A 19,153-nucleotide genomic window follows, 5' to 3' on the forward strand; every position below is an offset into this window, starting at 1 on the left:
CTTTAGGTTTCCAGCAATGCTAATATTGGGTTTTCTTATGCTATGCTTAACTATGCTTTTAGTTTTGTAAGTTTAGATGTTTCAACTATTGTGTTTAAATGGGCAATTTTTTATTATGTTCTGCACCTCTGCAGGCTCCTTGAAGAGGAAGAGTAAATAAACTAATAATAATAATCATGTCTGAAAAAGGCAAATTGCATAATGAGTAGTGATGCACTGTTACACCAACATTATTATTTTTTTGCTATTGCTAGGATTTCCTAATCTTCATACATTTCCAGCTCCAACTATATAGTCTCTCATATGCACCTGCTTTGGTAAGGATGGTAAAACGGCTCATTTGCAATGCAATCCTTTTGCATGCCTACTCAGAATTATGTCCCACTGCTTTCAACAGGGCAATCTCCCTGGAAAGTGTGTATAAAGACTGCAGCCTCAAATCTCAATTTTTCAGTCACTGTACTATAATTATATCAATCTTTGTGGAAACAATGACTTGGTTTGTTTAACACATTTTTTCTTATATTATAAACTTGTATGCTAATTTAGACAAATTAACTTGATAGCTGCCATGCTTCAAATGGAATATAAATAATGAACCAAATGTACACCAGTATGTTCAGACAACATATTCTGAAATTATTATTCTTGACAGCTATATAAAACATACTATTCTTCTATGTTGATAGTTTAGATCAGATTCCTCTATACAAAATGCTTTCCTGCACTTAGGAAACTAGCACATTAGGTAGAAGGCTAGCCTAGCTACTCTTCTCTTTGATGCATAGTCTGCTGTGTGGAGGCTTTTCGTTTTGTTTTTGTTTTTAAAGGAAGAACACTCATTTTACGCAATTCCTGACAACAGTTGGAAGTGGTAGAGCACAGACACAGATTTACCGCCACCTTGAAAGAGCTAGGTCTTTGATGGTGTTGATAGCTGACCACTGCAGCTCATATCAGTGAGCCCTGACTCCAGAGGGTGTTGCTTCTCTCCTCCCCGCCAAATCCATGTATCATACGTTGCAGAGGAGAAAATGTGGCAGATGGATGAGAGGTCTGAAGCTCCTGAATATGGTTCAGGATGGGAGCCCTATGATATTTAATCTGGATTTGAGACTAAAGAAAACTTTTTAAAATAGTCCTCTTAGGTAGATTTTATTTCAATACCAAGTTGCTCTGGGAAGACCCAAAAAGGTTCGCATCCTTGATTTCGGATAGCTGCAGCTCTCCATAAATTTGACATGTTCATGAAAATGTGAGCTAAACACATCTAATCACAAAAACAGTCTCACCTCTGCATTTAGATCTGCTCCAGCATCCAGTAGCATCTGGACCATGGCCTCATCGCCCCTCACACAAGCGTACATCAATGGAGTCATGCCCTGTGGGAACATTAAAGTCAACACATTGATCAGCTGCCAATGGGGTGGTTTAATTTAAGGCTTGATTTGTAGATGTCATAAGAAGGCATGCCACTTATGGTGTAGGATGTTTTCAATAAAAGTGTGACTAATTTTAAGAAGTTCCTGCAAAAATCCTTTGCTTGGTTTTTGTAAACACTGCTTTGCCTTCATCAAGATAAACATTAAACTCTGTTGTCTTCTGCAGTGTCATGCATCCATTGTGTTATACTTCTCTTGTACAAAAATCAGAATATTGGGCCCTTCTTTTGTGAAAATGTTCCTCTAGCACAGGGGTGTCAAACTCAAATTCATCGGGGGCCGCATCAGCAGTTTGGTCACCCTCAAAGGGCCGGTTGTATCTGTAGGACTATGTGTCCACTCTTTATTATCATAAATTATTGTCACTGCATTCAATTATTACTGTTTTTTGTAATAATGTAAGTAATAACTAGCTCTGAAAGCGGAAACATAGTCAGAATAATGGCAAGTAGATATTCAAATGTACAATTATTGTACAATTTATTAAAAATGATTTTTTGGTAACTGCACTGGGTGGTGGAGGCTCGCTAGGGTTTCATGCAGGAGCTTTGCAGAGCTACTAGTACCTGGAGATGCTGGGGTCCTTCTGCATGCAGGACAGATGTTCTGCCAGTGAGCCACCACCCTTCACCAAAGGGACTGGCTGAGGTTGACTCACTGAAGCTGCTCTCCTGGTTCCAGGGTTTAAGGGCCAGAAGTATAAAGCAGCATCCTATGTTTCTGAGGAGAGGGAGAGGGAGAGGGGGGAGGGGGGAGGGAGGAAGGAAGGAAGGAAGGAAGAAAAGAGGGAGTGGGAGGCAGAGAGGAAGGAAGGAAAGAGGGGAGAGAAAGAAGAGTAGGAAATAAGGAAGGGAATAAAGAAGGAAAGAAAAAGAAAGAGGGAGAGAAGATGGAAAGGGAGAAAGAAGGAAGGAAGTAGAGGGAAAGAAAGAATAAGAATGAGGGAGAGGAAGAAAGTTGGGAAGGACGGAAGGAAGAAAGGAAGGAAGTAAGGAAGAAAGAAAGAAAGAAAAGAGGGAGCAGAAGGGAGAGAGGAAGGAAAGAGGTGAGAGAAAGAAGAGTAGGAAAGAAGGAATAAAGAAGGAAAGAAAAAGAAAGAGGGAGAGAAGACAGAGATAAAGAAGGAAGGAAGGAGAGGGGGAAAGAAAGAATAAGAACGAGAGAGAGGAAGAAAGAAAGGGAAGGGGGGGTCGCCGCCTTGATTCAGCGCCAGAAAAGAGCGCGAAGGGACCCAGGGGCAAAAAGCATTTCCCGTGCATCGTGAGGCAGCGGGTGTCCGTTTTAGGAGAAGTGCGTAAAGCCTCAGAGTTGCAAGTTCGTGGGGCTGAGCCGCTGCTGAGCTCACGTTCATGAGGCTGAGCCGCGGCAGGAGGAGGAGGAGGTGAGGCAAGAGGAGGAGGAGGAGGCGGCTTGCCGGATCGGTGCCCGGCAGCGCCGTGCGGAGAGTCCCGAGCCTCTGGGACGCAGCAGTGCTCTGTAGCACTTTGAATCCTCCTCCTCCACGCGGCGCTGCTGGGTGCTTTGTCTGTGCTTCAGCAGCAGCAGCAGCAGCCGTTTCCAGGCGCCGAGCCGTGGCAGGAGGAGGAGGATTCAAACTGCTACAGAGCACTGCTGTGTCGCAGAGGCTCGGGACTCTCCGTGCGGCGCTGTCGGGCGCTGCCCCGGCAAGCTGCCTCCTCCTTCTCCTGCTGTGGCTCGGGGCACTCCACGCAGCGCTGCTCCAGCCGCCTTTCTACCCCCCTGGCCCCATCTGTTTGTCAGCGCTTTGTCGGTGCGGCGCTTCAGCAGCAAGGTCCCACTGCTGGGTCCCGCTGGCTGGGGTGCTCGGCGGGCCACATGACGAGGTCTGGCGGGCCGGATTTGGCCCCCGGGCCTTGTGTTTGACACCCGTGCTCTAGCAATTTAATGAGCTTCTTTTCGGCAGGTAAGACTCGGCCACTTTATACTGACCGCCAATATTGTTAATGGTTGGAGGAGTAGATGCTTTCGTACGATTGTTCATGATACACAGTGACTAAATTTTAAATGAAATGCCAGACAGCACTGTTAAAAGTTGCTAGCTCTAGGGAAATGCTGCCCTGTTTGGAGGAAAATTAGATTAACTGAGCCTTCACTACAAAGACTTCCTGGCTGCAATCTGTATTAATCTGAAATGCCCACTGCAGCGGATCAACACATATCCCCTGTGATTAGTGTTAACTTTCACAATGGCATTAGACACAGATGCAGTTAGGAAAGAATAGGTATGCGCAGCACAAGAATCACAGGGGGGAAAACAACCACATTCTTAACTTGAGGAAAGCCAAGAGAATAGGTGGATGTGGAAGAGAGATGTTATTTCACCCCACACATGGGAGTACACACCCAGTCCATATTCCACAGTCCACATTCCAAATTGCATCTCAGACAAAGGTTTAACCAGACTCTAAGAAAGAGAAAAGTGTGTGTGGAACTCTGATGGGTTATTCTTTGAGAAGAATCCCATGCATATTTTCTTCAATAGTCTATATATATATATAAATTAAAACCAATTTTACAATTTCAAATTGTCAACCCATTGTTTCAAAAAAAATCAGTAAGTTTCTTTCTTTCTTTTTACCTGATCACTCATGCTGTTAATTCCATCAGGCCCCAACAAAGATATGGCCTGTTTGACCAGATCTGTACGGCCACAGGTCAACATTCGGAACCCAAGGTCCTGCTTGAATTTGGCTTCTGTGGCTACTGCATCCAGCTTCCGAGAAGCACAGAAGCAGTCATCAATTCTGCAAATTGAAGTAAACAGTTATGTTAGGAAATAATCTGAAAGCAGACTTCCGCCATTCATTTGACCACTGCCACGTTTTGTCTATGAACTATAAAGACCATCATAGCTACAAACATCCTTTATGACAATTTGTCAATGAAGACTTATATGCAATGAATCCTACCTCACCACGGTTGCATACACACCATGCATTTAAAGCATATGACTTCCCATAAAGAATCATGGGAACTGGAATTTCCTAAGGGTGCTGGGAACAGAAGTTCTGTGAGGGGTAAATTACAGTTTCCAGAATTCCAGGGAGTGGGGGAGTGTTCTAAATTTATGGTGTATGTGCAGATTCTTTGCCAAACAGAGACTGTTGTTTATGCAGCAAGGTGTAGGAACCCCATACCCCCCTTTTCATCTGGCCATCCTAGCCATTTGTTAGGGATGCTGTGGCTGCATTTTGCACTGAGCGGAGGTTGGACAAGCTCAACAATGGGGAAACATTTTTTAGCCCAAGGGCCTCATTTCTTCATGGAGATCCTTCCAGGGGCCTCATGTCAGTGGTGGATGAGGCCAAAGCAAAAGTGGCCAGAACAATTATTTTGACTCTTGTCTTTGTACAGTGGGCTACACTGAACCCAAACAAAACACAGATGTTTCTATATGCAAGCAAAAACATATTTCCATAGCCCATCAAAGCAAGCAAGAGGCACCCCCACAGTTCAGCGACATATTCCAGCAGGAGAGAACACTTTAGTGCAGAGCTGGAGAGGTGTGTGGCTGGGGAGAGCGCTTGGCCAAGGAGAGTCCTGAGGGCCACAGAGAAATCCCTGAAGGACTGTATTTATGCCTCACCCAGGATCTGAGGTTTCCTACTCATGGGCTGGATGATCTCCAAGATCACTTCCAAGCCTATGATTCAAGCTCTATTTGATGTATAGCAATTTATTCATTATATTATATTCCATACAATGAAGTGTTCTGCCTCATTATCATTTACTGGTAATTGCTGATTTGTTTCAGGTATTGGATTATAGGTCTCCCCCAATCTGGTCCAATAAGCAAAGAGGAACTCCTCTTCACCCATCTGGTGCACAAACTCTGCCTCTCCTCTTCTCCACTTGCTTATGGGGGCGGGGACAAGATCATTTGAATGACACTCTAGGCATGTTCAATATGTGCAGGTGAAAACCTGTGATTCGAAAAAATAATTTTAAAAATAGTTCTGTGGGTTGCCATCTCTGAATGAGGATTTGACATTAAAACATGCTAAGGATAATTACAGGAGGCCTCCAAGAATTCCATTAAATTCCATTGCAGATAGCTTAATTAATAATTGCAGATTAAATTCCTGCCCAGTTAGCGCTCTTTATGCTGCCATAAAGAAAATGCAAATCAAACCCACAGAACCTGAGAGCATAAAGGGTTGGTGATGCTTATATAGCATTATTTATAACTGCCCCCAACTGGTTACAAATCAGCCACTCACTCTGAATGATAAAATGAAAATCAGGCCCACAGGATCTGAGATACTGTAATCATTGGGCTATTTATGGTATAACTATCCCCAACTAGTTACACAATTAGTCATTTGGAATTTTGACAATATAAGGATTGCCTTTCTATATACCAAGTGTTGTGCTGTTGTTTTTATTGCTAAGCAGCTGCACTGTTTAAAAACAAAACAAAACAAAACAACAACAACAACAACAACAACAACAACAACAACCATTCAGTGCAACATCACTTTGAAGCAGCATTTTGACAGGCACTGCATCCCACACTGAATATAAGAAGCATTGAACAATTTTGCTCTGGACAAATTTTGCACTGGAAAGCAAAGTTTGAGAACTTCTTTCACTAGAAAAAGTGGATTTGAACGTACAAAGCAAGCAATTTATTTTTGATTATGCAGCAATGCATTTATACTATTATACAGGGCAAGTGCAGGTGGGAATGGAACGAATCCCTTCACTGTGCTCAATAGTTAAGAGGTGGAGGGTTGTATCTAATGCTGAATTCTCATAGTAGCAAATGGTTTTGCTTGCGCAATCCAAGGTACCTGATTATCACCTACCTATTTCAGCCATCTGAGATCATGCTTGGAGAAAGGGAGAGGCTTACATTGTTAGGCCACATTTGGATACAACTCAAGGTGAGCTGCAAGATTGCACTCCTTTCCTGCAGTGAATTATCTCCCCCTGAATGGTTGGCCACCATAATATAAAATTTGAGCTAACCAAGATTTGAACTTGGTAGGTCTCTCTTCTGTGACTAAAGGGGAGAAGACAATTTGTTCCAGTGACACAAAAGAGCAGCACACAGACCTGCACCTTTCACAATCTAAGACTGGGACCATTGTGTTTGTACTAGGCCAATGTGGCACAACAAGAAATAAAGAAGCCAAAAAGATGAACAAATTGAAAGGTCTGCAAGAAAAATTAGGGGAGGTTAACCTGTAGGACTGTATGTTGAAGCACTGGCGTGTTAAGTTGGTACCACAAAGGAGAACTATTTCTACAAGTGAAGTTGAAACTTCAGTACGGGTGACCCTTAAGAATGTTGGCCAATGCAAATACAGCTAAGCTACTCAAATGCAGCAGTCTAGATTTACAGATCTGCTCCTAAGAGATTGCTTGAAGGTGTTGAAGTGCCACACACATACCCACAAAACAGGACTGGCTCCATGCTAGAACTATGTGTCCAAAGATAATGTCAATCCTTTGCAAAAAAACAAAAAACAAACAAACCACATTTGTCTTGACAAGAAAAGACAGATGGCATCAGGGAACTGTGAAATTTCCCCTTTCACCTCTACCATACATGTGTATCTGATTCCACTATTTTCTGTGGCTTTGTAGCCTGAAAAAGTGAAGAGGTGGATAATCAGCTAGTGTTCATTTTCCTTTTAATTTTTTTAAAAATAAATGTGTTTGAGGCTCCACCACTTACCATATAAATTGTGAAAATGGAACTGGAAAGGCAGTGGTTTATAGGGGAGACAAGTGTTTAACTCAGACTAGAGCAATGGACATTGTAAGTTTAGATTCACACTGAACCATGAAGCTCACCACTTGACCTTGTGGTTTCTCAGTCTACTCAGAGGTAGCCAATGTACTGATGCATCATTCTCCATATCCATCATTTCATACTGAGCTATGGTCTGTTCCAAGAGGTGTGCTCAACATTTATATGCCTCATTTCCCATCTCCTCCCCCCCTTTTTTTGCAATATTTTATTGGTGTTGCAAGAAGTTGTGTGATTCAGGGAGAAAGATATGGGTATGTTGAAATCATCCATTAGCACATCAGCTAATGACTTTTATCAATGGATGATGTTCTTGTATGAAACAGCTACCACAATCAAGCAGCTCAGACAGATTACACCTCACCTCCTACACAATCCTTTCTGCTGAGACAGTTCATGTGCGAGTCATCCAGTGATAAGGCAATGAGTGGTGTACATGCGTTGTGTGCTGGTCACAAGGAATATCCAGGTGTATTTCAGAACAGGGGAGCCTCTTTCAGAGATTTCACCACACTAGTCTTTGCTAAAGCTATATGACTGTGGATCAGAAACGCAACCCATGCAGTTCTAAGGAAACACACTGTCAGAAACTAATGTTCTGCCTTTTTTGCGTTAAGGAAAGCTGAGATTCTCATGAATCAAAACGCTATCCAAATTATTTGTTTAAAATGCTTCTAACACTATTTTTGCTGATGCTAGAAGTTGTATGCTACTGAAATGTGCTTTTTCTGCTGCTGCATTTTATTTTATTATTGCTGTTGATTTTGGTTTGTATTGTTGTAAGCCACTTTGAGCATGGAAAGGCAACATTTGAATAATGTGATGATCTTGCATTCTGACCATAAGGTTTCCAGGGCAGCTTGAAAATCAAACTTGAAGATATCAATGCAACCCAGTTTTAAAATCTATTATACCAAAACAAACAAACAAACAAAAAACAGCATAGGAACAGCAAGAATTAAATATCTGTGAATACCTGGGGGAGAGGAGAAAAGGTGCTGCAACATTTATGGTGACCAGATGCAAAAGAGGAGGGGACTCTTTCACTTTTAACTGTTGTGCAGAAGAGATGCACCTATTAAAAGGTGCAGGACTCTTGTCCTCTTTTGAATCAGGCAATTAATTAATGGATCACCTTTTACAGGTATGTTTTAAGGCAATTTACAATCACATCATTAAAAAAAACAGCTAAAATAGTTTGTTATAATCACCATGATCATCTGGAATTAGGTTTAAAATTATGCCCAATGAACACCTAAGGCAGCAACCTTTTCATCCAGCTAGAGAAGCTCGTGAAAAGAAAAACATATTCCATTCCCCACACCCCCAGAAAGTACAGTTAGTGGGTGCCTAATGTATCTCAACCCTAGTGACCACCCTGCACATCTGGCAGAACAATCAAATGTGCATTGCTCACATAACTGCAGGAAATCTGCACACTGTTCAAACTAAAAGGATCCCCCTTCCCAGCCACCATTAGTTGACTGAACACGTTAGTGAGGGAAATCCCAGCAATGTGCATGAGGGCATCTACCCTGTGATTCATTGTGGTGCACTATAGAGGAGTGATCCTTAAACCCTAACCGATGTAGTGGGAATCTGTCCATGTTGTCAGAGTTCAGCTCCAGGTTTTGGAAAGGAGCAAGCTCCAGGAAAAGGTTGAAAAAGCACATAGCCACCCATCACAGCTTCTCATGTGAAAAAAATTACTCAGAAAAAGACAGTTATTCGGTGGAGAACATCAGAAATACCATCAGTAGAAGAGTGGAGAGGAAAGATGACTGAATATATAGAATTAGCCAGGCTGACTGGAAGGATAAGAGAACAAAAAGATCAAAAGACCTACAAGGAGTGGAGTAAATTCTGGGAATATCTTAAAAGGTACTGTAAAATGGCAAAAACACTTACAGGAATGACATAATATCTACAACTGTTAAAATATGGTTTGATTAGAAGACAGGATTATATATGATGATATAATGTGTAAAAAAGGAAAAAAGCAGATAAATGAGATTTTGACCAAATAAAACCAAAACGATGTAAAGGGGAAGTCAAGTTCGGCGGAACCATAGCTGCCAAGTTTTCCCTTTTCTCGCGAGGAAGCCTATTCAGCATAAGGGAAAATCCCTTAAAAAAAGGGATAACTTGGCAGCTATGGGCGGAACAGATTTAAGGGAATGTGTATTCAGTTTGTGTATTTATGGGATTGGTTCATAATTTTGTGTCTGGTTTGAGTTGATCTATATTGATGTAAAAGACAGTTATTCTATCAACACATGCTCCCATGCCAGCACGCTCTTAAATTGTTCAGGTTGCATGGATAACAGCAGAATCTCCATTCATTTCAACTTAAAAAAGTAAGTAATCTATAATTAAACAATAAAGACTTTTGCAGCAGCTTGAAGACTAAAAAAATTATTGGAGCAACATTTGTTAGTCTTTAAGAAGCTACAAGACTAAGACTTTAAGAAGCTAAGACTCTGTTGTTTTTGCTGCAGCAGGCTAACACAGCTACCTCTCCTGGGATTGTGATTACCTACCGTATTTATGCCCTGTTGTTTTACAGCATATGTATTCTTCCTTCTTGTTTGTGATTTAAATTCCAGCGCAAAAGCAATCAAACAGATTTCCTTTGATCAAACAACAATGGCACTTGTTTGCAAAAAGATAGGAGCACTTAATTCTCAACAATATCGACAGCTGAATATTTATCTTCTTTGATTAAGAAAAATCCCAAACCAGTAGCAAGATACAGTACAGTGGTACCTCAGGTTACAGACGCTTCAGGTTACAGACACTTTAGGTTACAGACTCCACTAACCTAGAAATAGTACCTCAGGTTAAGAACTTTGCTTCAGGATGGGAACAGAAATCGCATGGCGGCAGGGCTGCAGCGGGAGGCTCCATTAGCTAAAGTGGTACCTCAGGTTAAGAACAGTTTCAGGTTAAGAACGGACCTCCGGAACGAATTAAGTTCTTAACCCGAGGTACCACTGTATTTCATTCAGACTAGAGCACTATTCAGACATATGAACTCATGGGGTGGTCTTAGGCAAACCACTTGCATCTTAGCCTCAAACTGCTTTGCCTGCTATCTTTGCAACCCAGAGGTAACAGGACAAACTTGAAAGCATCCCCTCCGCAGAAGCACAGCTGGCAATGGTCAAAGGGAGCAGTGGTGAGCCCACTTCCAACAGGCTAGATTCTGCCCACCAAGCCACGGCAACCATCTGGAGAGTCACAAGTTCTCCTATCCTTGCTAAAAGGCAACTGAAGGTACTCAGCATGAAGGTAATCTGTCTCACAGTGTTTGCATTCCATTTACCCCAGTGGCCTCCTCTCCTGCTTGATGAAAAAGACGTAGAGAAGATTTTTGTTTTTACTAATGGAAGGGGCAGAGTGCTGGGCAACAGTGGGCGGCAAGGGCAGGCAGGGGGAGAGATCCTTGCAGAAAGATCAACACTTGGCTCCCAACTATGGAGACAGGAAAAGAGATTGCAATCAGACAAAAGTTTTGTCTGGCGGGTAGAATTTCATTTTAAAGAGACCCATATACAGTGGCACCTCGGTTTAAGTACACAATTGGTTCCGGAAGTCTGTACTTAACCTGAAGCGTACTTAACCTGAAGTAAACTTTCCCATTGAAAGTAATGGGAAGTGGATTAATCCATTCCAGACGGGTCCGCAGAGTACTTAACTTGAAGCGTACTTAACCTGAAGCGAACTTTCCCATTGAAAGTAATGGAAAGTGGATTAATCCGTTCCAGACGGGTCTGCGGAGTACTTAAACTGAAAGTACTCAAACCGAAGCGTACTTAAACCAAGGTATGACTGTAGGCTATTCATTTGTGAAATGCAAACTTATTTTTGAAGAGAATCAGGAGTAGGTTTTAAAAACAAAGAGAGGGGGAAACAGGCAGGGAGCAGAATTTCCAATACTGTAACTGGCTGAGTAGTTTAAATCATCTATTTAGGCTGCAATCCTGTGATTCCTGCAATCACACCCAGGAATAAGCCACACTGAAATCAACAGGACCTACTTCTGAGTAGGTATGTTTCACTAGAGATGCTAAGAAGACCCCTCCTCTTCAGAGAGGGGGGGATTTGCGGACGGGACCTGCTCTACGCAGCAGGCAGGGGGCGGAATCCGCCCCCTGCTCCACCTTTACCTGCCGCGCTCAGGGCTGGCCAATAGGGCCAGCTGAGGGGGCGGAGCTAACAGGTCTTTAAATTCAAGCCATACTTACAGTAGCTAGATGAACCAATGGTCTGACCTAGTACAGGTACAAGGAGGTTTCCTATACAGTATACCTCCTCTCTGATCTTTAAATCCCAAACAGGAAATCAGTGATTTAAACAAACACCTCCCTTCTTATTTGGAAGTAGGAGGCAATCAGTGGGAAATCTGAGATGTACAGTATGCCAAGTTCCAGGAGGCTCTTTGCATATGCAAAGCTTGCAGTTGGTCTACAGTCATGTTGTTCAGCCTCAAGGTACACAGTACATCAGAAAACCCAGAAGGATGCAACTTTAGTTAGTGAGTGAGAGAGATCCAATCTCTGCAACAGCTTTAGAGCAGACCTGGAAGTGGCTGAAAATTTGAAAAGCAAGCAGAGGGTCCCTTTGACACAGGCCTGATTGCTCAACCATAGGAGGGGGGAAATTGGACCAAAGGTGAATGTTGGCTAGCTGGGAGTTTTATATTTTTCCTGCACCATTTCCCTTGATTCTTCCCCAAAGTTACTATTTATTTTTCTGGAGGAAATATGAAGGTACCTGTACATTTTTCCCGTTAGGGCAGTTAGTTTTGGGGGAGCAAACCAGGTCAGAGAAATGGCACGAGGAGGGTGAACTAACTACCTCTCCTCCAGTGCCGATCCAATTCAGGAGCCCCATTCATGTCTCATCCAGTTTGGCCTTGAGTAAACATGACACGTACATCATAAGAGAATAAGAGAGGAAATCATACATTCTGTAATGTTTGAAGTTGTATCTCCCATAGCATTAAGAGCTGAAGTGAACTAGAGGGGAAAAGAGACAACACTTCAATAATTCCTCATTACTGGTGTTAGACGCCAGGTTAGCAAAAGAGGATGAGATTCCCATCAGGAAACCTGAATATGACCTTGTAAGTATTCAAATCCTCTTTATCCTCTGGAATCATCCGTACCAAGGGACTGCTGTATGTTTGTCAAGGAGTTTGTTTGCAGCCGCATGCTGGGTCGGTGTTTCCATACCTAATTATTGCAGCAGTCGTAGCTGGAATTAGAGGATTATTCAAAATTTGGGATGAGGACAAGGACAAAGTCAAGGTGCATAGTGCCCGGGAGTGGACAGGTTATTTTGAAAATACCATAAGCACCTTCCTCCTCTTTGGCAATACCAAAACAATAATGATACATTAAGGCTGCAATCGTGGGAGCAAGCCCCAACTGAACTTTCTTCTGAGGCTGTGGAGGCAGGAGCGGAATCACTGAAACACAGTGCCCTAAACCTCTACCTCCCAGTATCAAAAGCCATTGAGTGATTGAGAAGAATGAGTCACACTCCCACCCCATCTTTCTCACAACAAATGTCATCAACCAGGATGACCAGGGCAGTTTCAGTGCCATGACCGGGCTTGAAGCCAGACTGAAATGGATCAGTTTCCTCCAAGCATGCCTGAAGCCAGGCCACCAACACCACCTACTCAAACACCTTGCCCAGAAAGGGGATATTCACTATTGGGCAATAGTCATTTAGCATTTCATGGTCCAGGGAGATCTTCTTAAGGAGGGAAAACAGCTCTGACTAGTTCTTTCCCATCACTTATCAACTGATTTTTGTAGCTGGAGATGCCGGGGACAGAACCTTCTTTATGCAAACATGTGTTCTGCCATCTGGCGGGCCACTGTGAGAAAGAAGTTGCTGGGTTAAACGGTCCTTCAGGGCAAAAAACAAACAAACAAACCAATTGGACTTGGAGCTTTAAAGTGCAGACCTGCGCCTAGAAATGTGGCACAAAAGAAAGTTTGCATTGCATATATGTTTCTCTTGAGCAGACAGAGACAGGACTAACTTTCATCCTGCACTTCTAGAAAAAATTCCAGGTAATCTATGGTTCTTGTTGCCCCTTATACCACAGCTTTATTGTCTTGCCCACACCTAACCTGAAGGGCAAATTCTGTTAAATACTGTTTAATACTACGTTATATATGTATACCGTGTTTCCCCCTTTTTAAGACACCGTCTTATAACTTTTTTTCCTCAAAAAAACACAGGGTGGCTTACTTTCGGTGGGATGTCTTATTTTTTAATTACTGGTACGGTTTTTACGGCTCAGGGCGCTGGCTCAGGGCGCTGCTGTGCTCTCTTGAGTGCTCAGCACTGCAGCAGCCACCGGTTCCGGGCAGCGGGGCAGCAGGCGTCCTTGGCCAGGCCAGGCGGAGGCCACTGGCTCAGGCGCTTCCCCCGCCACTGCAGGGTGCTCCAAGCTCCTTGGCTGGGCCAGGCAAGGAAGAAGCAGTGAGCCAAGCGGTGGTGGCAAGCGGAGCACGGGGATGCAGCCAGCAAGGCGGGAGCGTGATCAGCTGTTAAGCAGAGCTCTTGGCCGCATGGAGTGACTCTGTGAGTGGAGGTGCCTGTGGGGGTTGGTTTCCATGGCGCGGAAGTATGGCTTATTTTGGGGGTATGTCTTATATTTCTCAAATGCTTAAAAACCCTGCCATGGCTTACTTTATGACTATGTATTAAAAAGGGGGAAACAGGGTATATGCCTACACACATGAATATATATTTACCCTAAGTGTGTGTTTGTGCACATGTGCACGTGTGTGTGTGTGTGTGTGTGTGTGGAGAGAGAGAGAGAGAGAGTCGTTTTTCAAAGTTGATCTCTGTAATATTTTTTGCTTTGATGCTTCTAGCGATGGCCTGAAACACACTTGGTCTTATTACTTCTTAAATTGCCTTTGCCCCTATTCCTCAAGTATTTGCTCTCTGATAACATAAATCTGGCCTCTTGGCTATGTTGTGGCAATATATATACACAAATTTATCATGTTTTTATGTGAAAATGATTATGCTCTGTCACTGGCTCCTAGCGCTAATAAATCTTTGTACTTTTCTTCCACTGCAAGCTACTACTGGAGCTACAATTTACTTTACACATTATTGGAGGTGCTACCACTTTTCTGCAAGTTCATCCTACTACCCATCCACACCAGTGGGTGTGATACAGCTGATGTGGGAAGAGAAGGCAAGACCCAATTCACTCAAATTCACATTTGAAGCAACAAAAGTGGAGAAAATGCTGAGTAATCCTTAACATGGGGGGGGGGGGAGCAGAGAATATTTGTTTAGCCCTAAGCACTTATTCAGAAGCAGCAAGTCTCAATATCAATTGCTGGGGAACAACAGTGGGAGAGTGCTCTTGCATTCATATCCTGTTTTGTGGGTTTACAAGAGGCATCTGGTAGGCCAGTGTGATAAACAGGATGCTGGATTCAAGACTGGCCCAAGACACTTCAATGCCTGAGGCACTGATGTGAAGACATTTCAATGCCCCATATATATACCGTATATATATATATATATATATATATATATATATATATATATATATATATGTAAACTGGCCATGTCTGTTAGTATCCACGTTTCACCAAAACTGCTTGACCGATTGCGTTCAAATTTTGACACAATGCCGCATGTGAATATGAGAGTGACCCCGTACTGTTTTCAAAGACAGATGTCACACTTGTGCCAGGTAAAACCTCAAAAACCCTGTGTTTCAAAACACACCACTCAGACAAAAATGCATGCTGGGAAAAGAACCAAGTTGCAAACCAGCGCCCTCTAGCAGTGGCTACGCTGGTACTGCACCTATAAAACCTTTCCTCTCAACAGCACCTCCGCTCCAGTTTACATACTAGGCCAAAGCCTTTACAGACTAGGCCAAATGGAGGTACTGACTCGCCTGGGTGGGGGTGGGGGGGGAGGGGGCAGGATAGGTCAGGACATGGTGGGGCCAGTCACAGGGATGAGCCGGGGGTGGGGGGAAGAGGGGGTGTGATACGTCATGGGTTGGGACAGGGTGGGGTGAATCACAGGGATAAGCCAGGGGGTGGGGGGAGGGGTGGGATACTTCATGGAAGGAATCACACGAATGAGCCACAGCAACGCATGGCAGGGCCAGCTAGTTTCACATAAAAGAAGCTGACAGAACTGCAAGTCTATTCTTATTTTAACACTGGTATTCTCCTGAGGGCAGCAGACTAGTTTAGGGGGCAGAGGCAGGCCGCTTCCCTACACCTTACACCACACCCTGCTTCCCTTCTGTTACCTGAGGCAGCCACCTCAGTCTATGCCTAATGATAGGGCTGGCCCTGAGGCTGGACTAGATGAGCCTTCAGTTTGATCAAACAGGAGTATGTTATTATGCTCAGTGAAATACACATAAGTGTGTAAAAAGCAGGGTAGCAATAACCTGTCCCTAACACAATCACACTCCTGTGGGAGACAGGAGTGCCTGGCGTGCTCTGGTCCATGGGGTCACGAAGAGTCGGACACGACTAAATGGCTAAACAGCAACAACAACACATTCACCAGGGCAAAGTTACAAAAATAAGGGAAGGCATACAGATACATGTCTATTCTCTTCCTTGGAGATTTAACATACACAAAAGGGGCAACTCATTAATTTGGCTTGTTAATAAGGGGCTTCTGATAAATTAATCAGTGATGTCATTTCCCCATAAGCTACTACCATGCACAGTGTCTTATGGTTCTAAACAATCTGAGATGCAGAGACTTATTTTTGCATTGCAGCAAGTAACATCAGACCCTGCCAACACAGCGGCTGCTGTGTCAAGGGATATACATATAATCCTTTCCACATATAAGAAGGGAGTCTTTTATAACTCACTGTGAAGCTTCTGAAAATGAAGAAGAAGAAGAAGAAGAAGAAGAAGAAGAAGAAGAAGAAGAAGAAGAAGAAGAAGAAGAAGAAGAAGAAGAAGAAGAAGAAGAAGAAGAAGAGGCAGCACACATGGGTTTGAATCTACTGGTCTCTGAGGAATAGCCCAAGGACTGTCAGCTTCACTCTCCTCTGAAGCTATCAAGCAACTAGATGACAAATTTCTGCCTTACAGGCTCATAATGCCGAAGCATAAGTCATTCCATACAAAAAGCAAGTCTAAATAAAATCTCCCACAATGAAGGATACATCAAAACCCAACACTTTCGTACCTTCATATACATGAGCACAATAGCAATAAGCTCTTTAAAAATATAAAATGTATGCATAACTTACATATTGACAGCGGCATTTGGAAATCACTAGCTGCAATACCGCTGCATACTTTTTTTCTATTTTAAAATTATGCAATGCAACCTCTTAGCAACCTCTTTTCCAGAAACAGAAATTCAGCATGAAAAACAGAATCTTACAGCAGGAGCTGGAAGTACTTCTCAGTGGAAAATATGCTATTTAAACCATGGCTGCTGCAAAGAAGGGGAGATGCCTTTTAGATAACACCTCTGAATTTTGCAAAGGAACACAGCAAGACCCAGCTAATTAGGTGAGCACTTCACTCTCTCATTACGGAAACAGCATCTGATGGCAAAGAGGGGGAAATACAAACAGAATTCAAAAGGAAAGGCTTAGGGGGCTTGATCTAGCTAGTTAAACATGCAGGCACATAAGCCTCGCAGATTCCAAAACTGGCTCAACCTCCATGTGAAGGAAATACAGTTTTGTTTTTAGTTTTTAAAGCTAAATGGTAAGGAGGGGGAGGAGATTAGAAAGCAACTTGCAAATCAGCAAATAGAGTATGTAACTGAACCCTTGCTCGGCTTGTTAAACCACAGCAATCTCTTTAACGAATCACATTGAGGTTGTTGTTTTTTGGGGGTTTTTTTTTGCACAGACTTACTTTAACTGCCGAGGTTCACAGTCAACTCCTGGTAGCAAAAGCCTGGCTGCTTGCCGTACATCATCACTGTCCAGGGAGAAACTGCGACGGTGCCCTGCATGAGCCAGAGCTACTCTGATCCATTCCATCAGAGGTGGCAGCACAATGAAAGGCCTAGGAAGAAGAAGACAAATAAGCTATTTTCCCTCCCATTGCAGTACATCGTGTGCTGCGTAGAATATTTCTTCCCTGCCCTTCAACATTGTTACAATAATATAATCAAACAGTTATATAAAAAAGAAGTTAAACAGTTTACAATTATAAAAACAAGTGAAACAGTAAAACCTTTCTAATCCAAACAGAACAGTATAGATGCAACAAAAGAAGTAGGTTTCACAGAACAAAACATCTTAAAAGCCAGGGTAATGATATCCATAGCTATATTAGAGGCAATGAAAATTATTGCAGAGAATTTGTAAGGAACTGTAATGGAACAGTTGAATTGGCTTCGCTAAGACAACAAGTCCCCAAACTTTGCTCATAGGTCAGTGCTCTTTTCTAGAACATATACATTGCGGGGAGAGACGTATACGCTTCTGTATCAACCTGAGTCTTATTAAAACCTTCAGACCCCCAATCACAATGAAAATGGCCACCAAATTTCTTTAAAATCGCCAAAGTACCTTTTTGCCAAAGCTCTATCTGCCCAACCCCAGATCAAAACAGAGCGAGAGGGAAGACCATTCAGTCCCCCTTCTTGAGAAAAAGGCAACAGAAGCTTTAAAAATGACATTATGAAATTTTAATTTTGAAACTAGTGTAATGCCAAACCTGGTCCAAAATATGATTGAACCTAAGTCTTCCCAATATTAAAAGTACACTTAAATGACAAAGAAGGAGGACCCTGTTACAGTTTTCATGAAAAACCCAATGTCTTTCTTTTCAGGCTGCAATCAAGAGAATGATTTTCAGAATGACAACCACTGATTTTGAGCAGGAAGATCCAGGAATGTAATGGGGTCTCTTACAGTAATTCCAACATTGTGACATGCCCAGTGCCTTGCAGGAAGGTGAGCACTTCCAACCCTCATCATGAAAAGAGCATCCGATGCCTGTGTAAAAATCTACTGGGGAAATGAACATACAGGATAAATAATGCACTTTGGGAAACCCAGTAGAAACCTTGCTGTGTGTACACAAAACTATGCACACACCTGAATGGGCTCTCCCGTTATAGGTAGCAATGCAACTGAATTGGGGTAACTATGAGATTTCCCCACCACTGCAGCTCTTGAAACTTATTTATTTTGTTTTTATTGTTTTTTATTGATTTCTTAAATTTATATCTCATAAAAAGGGACATATTTGATCCTGGTTTGGAACAATTCCACTCCACACTGCAATCCTTTGTTGTCATCTTTATTTTCAAGCAGTTGCAATGCAAAATCCTCATAGATACAAGGAGAAAATAGGGTAGATTTCCCTCCCTCTTATTTTCAAGAGTTATATATGATCACTGCAGCCATTCAGAATAAAAAAAAAAGCTTTCAAAGAACTCCCATTCATCCCACCATGGCTTGTTCAAAAACATTCTGTCAATTCTGCCATAATCACCAACCTCAGTCACCCTGAAGGACTCAATTTTTATTCAGATTCTCTTGTAGGCCCATCTTATTTTGAATTCTTAGTTTCTCAGCTTATCACAGCTCTTGGTCTATTCAGTTTCCCCCCCTTTTTGTATTAAAGATGTTCTGAACCTGGTGGGGTGCCATATCCCACAAGCCTCCCCTCGTAATAATTACCCTTGCACACTTTAAACTGACTAGACCAGGTTTTGTTTCCTGAGCCAGCAAAGGAAGAGCGGAGCACTTATTTCGCTGAACTGGATTTTCTCATCCTGCTCCAGCCAGGTGTAGATTTATCATTTCCCTACAAAAAACATCATCAGGAGGTTGGGGAGAGTCATAGGTTGCCTCAGGCAATCTTCTTTGTAGTCTAGGCTAAAGGGTGCTCCTCTTGCCCCACATACACAAACAGAAGAC

At 42.7% G+C, this 19,153-nt stretch overlaps 1 protein-coding gene across 4 annotated transcripts in view; it reads right to left on the reverse strand.

Moving 5' to 3' along the window:
* Positions 1-19,153, reverse strand: part of ABTB3 (ankyrin repeat and BTB domain containing 3) — a 205,627-nt gene that overhangs the window by 30,543 nt on the left and 155,931 nt on the right. For all 4 annotated transcript variants that reach the window (XM_035128402.3, XM_088676730.1, XM_035128401.3 and 1 more), the window contains exons 4-6: positions 17,133-17,285; positions 4,042-4,207; positions 1,293-1,382 (exon numbers count right to left, since the gene is read on the reverse strand). In XM_035128402.3, coding sequence (XP_034984293.3) covers positions 1,293-1,382; positions 4,042-4,207; positions 17,133-17,285 — 409 coding nt within the window. The remainder of the gene's footprint in view (positions 1-1,292; positions 1,383-4,041; positions 4,208-17,132; positions 17,286-19,153) is intronic.

Source organism: Zootoca vivipara, chromosome 9, assembly GCF_965207765.1.
Source record: "Zootoca vivipara chromosome 9, rZooViv2.hap1.1, whole genome shotgun sequence".
NCBI lineage: Eukaryota > Metazoa > Chordata > Lepidosauria > Squamata > Lacertidae > Zootoca > Zootoca vivipara.